The sequence below is a fragment of the Bos javanicus genome, chromosome 19 (assembly GCF_032452875.1).
Source record: "Bos javanicus breed banteng chromosome 19, ARS-OSU_banteng_1.0, whole genome shotgun sequence".
NCBI lineage: Eukaryota > Metazoa > Chordata > Mammalia > Artiodactyla > Bovidae > Bos > Bos javanicus.
In genome coordinates, this window is record NC_083886.1 from 52850951 (window position 1) to 52859032 (window position 8082).

At 58.7% G+C, this 8082-nt stretch overlaps 1 protein-coding gene across 4 annotated transcripts in view; it reads right to left on the reverse strand.

Moving 5' to 3' along the window:
* Positions 1-7881, reverse strand: part of BAHCC1 (BAH domain and coiled-coil containing 1) — a 62426-nt gene extending 54545 nt beyond the window's left edge. For 3 of the 4 annotated variants that reach the window (XM_061392592.1, XM_061392590.1, XM_061392589.1), the window contains exons 1-2: positions 6212-7881; positions 1993-2384 (exon numbers count right to left, since the gene is read on the reverse strand). In XM_061392592.1, coding sequence (XP_061248576.1) covers positions 1993-2170 — 178 coding nt within the window. In that variant the 5' untranslated portion in view covers positions 2171-2384; positions 6212-7881. Of the gene's footprint in view, positions 1-1992; positions 2385-2595; positions 4569-6211 lie in introns of those variants that run through there. The other variant, XM_061392591.1, reaches the window with a different exon arrangement.
* Between the last annotated feature and the right edge of the window lie 201 nt (positions 7882-8082).

An 8082-nucleotide genomic window follows, 5' to 3' on the forward strand; every position in this document is an offset into this window, starting at 1 on the left:
CTACATCTGGATATAAGAGCAGAAAGCAGAAATGGCGGCTGACCAGGATCTGGCGAGGGCTGTGGGCTGTTGAATAGGGACAAGGGAGGCAGCAGTGACTTAAACTGATGGGGAATCCAGCTTGGCCAAGCCCCCCCCCCCCCCCCCCCCCGCCCCCTCCCAGCCCCCAGGAGGGCATGGCCCCAGCCTGTCAGTGCACTACTGGGACAACCTTGGTGTCAGGGGCCCTTCTGAACCCTTGCTTCTGTTACCCTCCAGGTTAGAGGGCATGGCATATGGCATGGCGGGGGTGGGGGGGGTGCATCCAGAAAGGACTAGGGACACTGTGGCACTGTCCCTAAGGCTACCACAAGCCTTCAACCACAGCCCCTCAGTGTGAGCTGAGCTGGGCAGGCAGCATCTCCAATGCAGGAGCAGGAGAGACAACCACAGGGACAGTAAGGACAGACATTTAAAATCACCGATTGCCCAGGCAAGTGCTTTTGCTCTTTTGAGTTATAAATCTATAAGAGGAAAAAAACAAGGAAGAGGGAAGAGTGAGGCAGAGGGAAAAAAGCAGCCTTGCAGAAGGCTCACACTGGAACAGGAAACGCGGGCGAAGCGCTGACTCCAGGAGAGGGCTGAGTCCAGCCCCTCCACTTCCAGCTTGCTCTAACTTTTTGAATCTCATGTGGTAAATGCTAAAAGCCCATTAGTAATTAAGCAATTTCTCGTTATTTTTTTCTTTTTAGGAAATTTATGTTTTTCTTTCTGATTGCCCTCCCTTCTGACATTTTCCCTTCTAGCCTGACTCTGCCATCCGTTTTAATCCACACACTAATTGTAATCCCATTAAAGCAGATATAATTTTATTAGTATTCACAGTTCATCAAGCTAGCAATAATAACTGTTACTGCCAAATTAACAACAACAACAAAAAAAAAAGAGTCAAACAACATTTCTAATGTTTAGAACAAACTGTAAACAAAGGCAAGCCAACCTTCCAGGGTGACCAGCGGGTCCCCAAACGCGCAGCCACTCGGCTTCCTGCAAGCTCAGCCGGCGCTGGCCAGTGACCTCCAGGGTCTCCGCGAGATTACAGCCCCCTTTGCCACCCTCTGCCTGGCCCTGCTTCTCCTCTGACCTGGCTCGACAGTAGTATCGAAGCCACCCCAGAGGGGGACCGCTCTGGAGATCTGCGTCAGCTCTGCCAAGGAACAGCTCTCTCCCGGGAGAGGTCTGGAGTGCAGGGAGGCCCCAGCTCTCTCCTCTTGGAGCAAATCTGCGGCGAACTCGCCTGCACCGAAATCCGGCGGCGGCCCCCGCGCCGCCCCCAGCCGAGCCGGCGCCGGCACTGCCCTCCCCGAGAGCGCAGGCCGAGAGGCTGGGCCACGATCTGGCCACGCTTTGTCCGGCTTTAGCAGGATACCAGAGGCACTTGTTAAAGCAAATGCATCCCCTGCAAACCCATTCTCGCCCTGACACTTCAAGGCTTTATATAGAAACAGGATTTGCTCGTCTTACACCAGCAGTCCCTATTAACGCTCACCCCGCGCACACACCGCCCTAATCCGAGAGGCCGCGGCACTCCCCTCCCCAAGTCACAACAGCCGTTTTTGTTCCCGCAGAAAGTGGCCTCGTTGTCCCAGCCCCGGAATGTCTTAAGGATGTGAATGCAGAATGCAGAAATGAGGTTTACGCGGAATTTAGTTCTTCGGCAGGAAGGGGTGGGGGAGGGTGCAGGAGGGGAAAGGCTTTATTTTAAGCCGGCTCCGGGGCTGCCCCTCCGAGACCCTGGGGGACCCCGGGGAAGGGCACTCTAAACCGCGATGATCCGGTTCGGGGAGCCCCCACAGGACGCGCGGGCCGCCACCGGTGCCGGAGCAGGGAAATGAAACCGAAGGCTTCTCCGCAAACGCTCCAAGAGAGGAGGGGCAGGCTCCCATCCGACCCTCGACCATGCCCACCTCGCGGCAGGGTCTCCTCTCCCGCGGCCGCCCGGCCGGCACTGACCTGTGTGCGAAGCCATGGGCAGCGGCGACGGGAAGTACTTTCCGGGCTGGAAGTGAGCGGGGGGCTGCGCGGCGGGCCCGGGCGGGGCGAGGCGCGCAGCGGCGGCGGCGCTGCGGTGGCCCAGGCTTCCGCGCTCCGACAGCAGATGAGGCGGCGGTGCGAAGTCGCGGCCATCCATGCCGGGCCCCGGCCCCGGCCCGCCGCCGCCTCCCGGGAGCAGCACGGCCGGGGCCCGGGGGCGGCTCGGCGCGCGGGCGGCGCGCAGGCGGCGCGGAGGAGGCGGTGTCTGGGGTCACCGGCGGCAGCGGCGGGGCCGGTCAGCACGCGGGCGGACTGGGCTCCTCGGCGGGCGGCCGCGTGCCGAGCCGGCGGCCGCCGTGCGGATCCATAGTCTGCGGAGACAAGCAGAGGAGACTAGGTGACTTGGGGGTTCAGCTCGCCGGGGGGTCCCCGCCCCCGCCCGCCCGCCTGCCACCCTTCCCACCCCGCCGGCCCGAGTCCCGCCAGGCCGGGCGGCCGGGCCCCGAGCGCCCCGCGCGTCTCCCCGCTGCACGCGCGCGCGTGGGCCACCCGGGCCGCCCCGATCCCCCCGCGCACACGCACCGTCCCGGCAACGCTCGGTCCGGAGGAGCCTGAGGGAACCCGGCCGTACCGCTGGCCGCTTCCCCTTCGCGGGTCCCTGCGGCGAGGGCGCCGCGGCGAAAGGCTGCTGGCTCCGTTGGGTGATAAAAACCCAAATCTGCGAAGCCATCACGCATACACACACACACACACACACACACTGGCACACGCACACCCTCTCCCCTCCCCCGCTGCCCAAAGGTGTCTCTGAGGAAAGGCCTGGGGTCCACGCTAGCTTTTTCCCTCTCTCTCCATTCCGAGGTCCAGCTTTTACTGCATTCTGCTTAACCGAATAACCATGCTAATTAAGCGAGTAATTTTATTGATTGTAACTCAAGAATTTTTTTTTTTTTTTTAATAACCTTCCTTTTCTCCCCTCTCCCATCCCCCTCATGCGTCTTTTGGTCCATTCTTTTGAACCCGCCGCTCCTCCCCCCCACCCCTGCCCCGCCACAGCCCTAACAGGACCAAGCCCCCATCCCGCAATGCCGAGCTTGGACCCCGGGCCAGCTCCCCGAGCCCCAGGGGCTCTACGTCCGCCGGCGGCGTCACCTGGGCCGCCACGCCGCAGTGCCCGGCCGGCCGGCCGGGAGCCGGGAGCTTCCTAGCGAGGCTCAATCTCCCCGCCCCCCGGTGAAATTCGCCCAGGATCTTCCTCTGCGGATTGGGGCTTTGGTGAGGGCCTCTTTGAGAGTCAGAAATTGTTCTTCCTCAACGCCCCAAATCGGCCACGGAATTTCTCCCTTCGGCGCCTGCCCCAGCTCGCTCGCTGAGCCAAGGCCGTTCTCCGCACGGCTCGGGGACGTGGGGTTTGCGAGGTCGGGCTCCGCCGTAGGGCTGCGGACAACGGGCCCGGCCCAGGGCAGCCTTTGCCAATGCCCAGGTCTCAGCGGACCCCTGGCCTCCGTCGTCCACCTCCACCTCTCGGCTGAGCCACTTGTAATGTCCCCCACCTCCCTTCTCTTCCACCCCCACCCAACGCGGAGAGTCCACTCCGAGGCGAAATTGGGGACAATTTCAGACGCTGAGTGTGAAACGACGAAGCAAGCAACATAAACTGAACAGCTGTGCGCCCGCGTGGACTTCTTTCATTTTGCACATCTCTCATTTCCTCAATCTGCATTGTTTTAACGTTTCATATCACTTCGAACAAAAGGGAGATGGGCAGGCTCAATATTCTTAACAGTGAACTTTGCATAAAGTCTTCGCATTTTTTTTAGTCGTCCCACCGTGACAACAAAGCGATTAAGATGTTTTCCATTTTGTGAATACCATTTTAAATTACTATATTTAATGCTACAGGTTCTACACGTCTTATTTGCAGACTGTTTTGTGTTTGATTTAATATATAACCGAAAACATAATGTATTAAGCGAATACATATTTGCTCAGCTGATAAGCTTTTTAATATTTATTCGGAGAGCTTTTGCATTGTAAATAAACGGGACCTACACAAAGAGTTCTCTTTGTCTCTCAACTTCCTACAAAGGGGTTTTGGGCTTCCTCCCCTCTAGGGATCGTCAGCTCTCTACCCCGGTCTAACAAATCTCTCGACTCGCCGCCGCTCGGGCCTACTGAGCGAACGCCTGGCCTCAGGACCGGGAGAGCGCCGGGCGAGGGGGCTGCCCGCGCTGGGGTCAGGGGAGGGAGGGGCTGCCCGCGCGGGGCTTAGGGCCTCCGGGCAGCAGCGAGCTGCGAGCCGGGGGGCACGGGGCGGGACAAAGGGAAAGAAGGAGGGGAGGGAGGTCGAGAACCTGCGGCTTCAAAGGCGCCGAAGGCCCGCGGCTGCGCGCACGGGGGGTGGGGGGCTTCCCAGCGGCCTCCGGGGAATCGCGTATACTATGCTTTTGTTTTGTGGGGTTTCTTTTTTCCAATAAGAAATTCCAAAATTGTCGAGAAAGGGAGTTGCTCTCGATTCTCGGGACGCGGGCTTGGCTACCAGCAACAGCTTTAATCTTCACCTTCTGTGGGCCGGACCGATCCTTCCCCACCAGCCCGCCAGACTGTTTACTCGGAAGGGGATGGGTTGTTGTCGCCCCTCCGTGCCGCGGAGATTCTCACCAGGTCAGAGGGGCTTTCCTTTGTGTTCTTTGCTCCGGGCAAGAGGCCGCGCCGCGCCTCCCAGTCCGCCAGAGAGCGGCTCCCGGGGGCCTGCGGAGCACAAGCCCGGCAGGGAGAGGGGCGGCGACGCGCGGCCGCCGCCGCCTGGGCCCGGAGTCTCGGATCCCAGGCGCCGCCATCCGCGAATCCCAGGGCTCCGAGCGGCCTCCCCCCAGCGCCAAGAGAGATCGCAGCTCGCGCAGGGCCAGACTCGGAAAGGACACCGAGCGAAAGCGGTGGCGTGCCGGGGGCCCCCGCGCCGGCTGGAAAATCGCTGACAAGGGTATTTTGGAGAGTCGAACCTCGAAATGCCGGGTCCTCCCCAGGACTCCGCGGCGCGATCCCAGGAGTCGCCCGTCTCTCTGAGCGTGGCTCGAGCGCTCCAGGATTGTGGGAGCGGCTCCTTCGGTTTTGCTTCGGTTTTAAACAGCGAAAACCCTCCCTTTGCTTCGGTCACCCGCATCCTCCGGCGCCGTCTCCCGGTGCGCTGGCGCTGTGGGGGCCGCAGGCTGGGCTGGGGCCCGCGCACACCCGGCGCAGCTCGGAAGCCGCCGTAGAACCCGCTCCCTGCGAAACGGTCGAGCCCGACACCCACCCTACCCCCGCCAGGAGAGGCCCGAGGCCCGTGGCCTCTCCGCGCCCCCGCACCCCAAGGCGCACCCGCCCGCAGATGCCGCCTCAGGGGTGGTGGTCTGAGCCCTGCACGCCGCCCGGAATGCGGTCGGTGAGAAAGCCACTTTGCGCTGGCCTCGCTTGGCCCCCTCCTCCACCCTCAGCCGCCCCGGAAATTTTTTTCTGAAATGTCCTGAAATGAATTAGGCTCTGGAAAGCGAACCCCCACGAACCTCGCCGTTACCCCTCTCCGCCCGATCCCTAGCCCCGCACGCCGCTGGCGGCCGGCAAGACCCTTTGGTAGGCGGCTCGGCCGCCTCGGCCAGCGCGAGCCAGCCGGTTCCCGGCGCCGTGGAGCGACCGGGCGGGGCTGACCCAAGGCTGCTCGGGGAAGAGGAGCAGCGTGGGGGGGGGGGGGTGCAAACAATTGGGGTTCATTCGTGGTGCCGCCAAAGCCAGGAGCGCGTTGGCTGCGTCGGGGACCTCGCCGACTGTCTAGCCGGAGCGGCCCGCGCGGCTTTCGCCGGACGCAGCCTGGCGGTCCCTGTCCTGTCGCGATTATTTATTTTTAATACTGGGTGTCGATCGACACAACAAGCGCTCAGAGCAAAGCAAGGACGCATTACGGGGGGAATTTTAAACCGATCGATAAGATTTTTCAGAGGGGGAAAAAAAATCGCTCTTACATATAGTCCATTAAAAAAAAAAAAGCCTGTTCGACATTATAACGGATTTTTAAAAAGGGAAGATATATACTTCTTAACATCGCAACCCTGAATTTCTCTTACTAAAAAAAAAAAATTGTAAATCCCCAAAGCCAAAATAAAAATAAAATAATAAAAATACAAAAACAAAAAAAAAAATGAAAGCAATTTCAGTTACTTACTGGAGGTTGTTTCCTGGATACAATTGAATGCAATACAATTAAACCAGTAAATGTGACTTTGTTTTGTATTCCTATTGGTATTTTCAATGTGCTGACTGTTGCACTGTAAATGCACCGCTTCCACAACAACGACTCTAGCGAGCCCATCCAGAGCGGCTCTCAAACCTGCAGCCCGGCGCGGCGAGCCACGGGCCCTGCATACTAATAAGCTCGTGCCACTCAGCCCGGAGCAGCCGGTGCGCTGATTGGCCGCGCGGCCCTCCGCGGCCGGGAGCTCGTGCCACTCATTCGGCGTAAACAGGCCTCCCAATAGGCTGGCGCCGGGCCAGGGAGCTGCCAATCAGGGAGCAGCAGGGCTACTACCAAGCCCGATGGCGCCTAATTCAAGCCCGGCGACTGCGCAGCTCCTTTGCGCAGATCGTTGCTGCTGAATGGGAATGTGTTGGCGCAGGGCGGGAGAGGGAGCAGGGGCGAGTGGGAGCGCTTATCCACGCCGAGGGGAAGGCTTTTGCTTTTTTTTTTTTTTTAATTTAACCCAGCAGGTCTAACGTTTGGCGTCCGGTGCACAGAGGCCAGATGATACAGCAATACGCGTTGAAGCAGATGCTTTTTAAAATACTTGGGATGTCTGGCAGGTGGCTAAACCCCGCACAGGTAGGCCCGAGATCCAAGCATAAAGGCCTCCTCGGGTTGCCTGGCCCTACTACCACTTCGAGGCCTCCACCTGCTCTGACCAAGCTCAGGAATGCCTGCACTCTCGAAGTCTGGGTACCACGGACTCTTGAGTCACCGGCCTTGTCCTCTCCTCCTCTTGCCCCAGGGATCAGAATCTGGGGAGAAGTTCTTGTGTCTCTGGCCACGTATCTGCCGTCCCTCAGTTTTTATTCCCCTTGGCTATATTTTTGCAACGGAGCACTGATGAAAATGAAAATCGGGGATTTAATGCCATGACAAAGATTGCCCTTTCTTCATCTGCAACTAGATTTTAAAAATACGTTCACCTTGATACCCACAGTGTGCAAACCATGCGCAGTATTTTTCAATGTCACTCTCCTGCATATCTGCTAAATTCTTGCCCTAAATAAAAAAGCCACTAAACAAATATCTTCATCGTAATCAGATGCAAACTACTTTTTAGGTTATTCTCCAAATATTTCTGTTAGAGTTTGGTTTCCCAACGATCCTATTTATGCTCGGGAGTCAAGTCTATGTCTTAGTGGCGATGGATACATTATTTTTACTCCTCCAGGTGCAGCTCTGCTTCCCCCTCAGGGGGGACAAAAATGGTATTTAAACTAGATGCCAACCACCTCAGGCACGCGCGGTAGAAATTATCCACCGGCTCATTCCGGTAGGGACCGCCGCTGCCGTCGCCGCTGCTAAGTCACTTCAGTCGTGTCCGACTCTGTGCGACCCCATAGACGGCAGCCCACCAGGCTCCTCTTTCTGGGATTCACCAGGCAAGAATACTGGAGTGGGTTGCCATTTCCTTCTCCAATGCATGCATGCCATGCTAAGTCGCTTCAGTCGTGTCCGACTCTGTGCGACCCTATGGACACAGCCCACCAGGCTCCTCCGTCCACAGGATTCTCTAGGCAAGAATACTGGAGTGGGTTGCCATTTCCTTCTCCACCGGTAGGGACAGGAACGGGTTAAGCCAGAGGCCTTCTGTTGTCACCTTTCTTTCCCCGCCCCCCCGCCCGCTCCCTGGGGACCGCCAGGATTGGCTGGCACTCGGCCAGCAGGCTGTCAATCACCGAGTGTAAACAAGGCGCTGATTGGCTGTTGTCCAGTCCGCACAGGGCCTCCTGAAAAAAGCAATTACTGGCTCCGCGGTTTCAAGGCGGCCCCAGGCCGCTTGATGAAAGGAG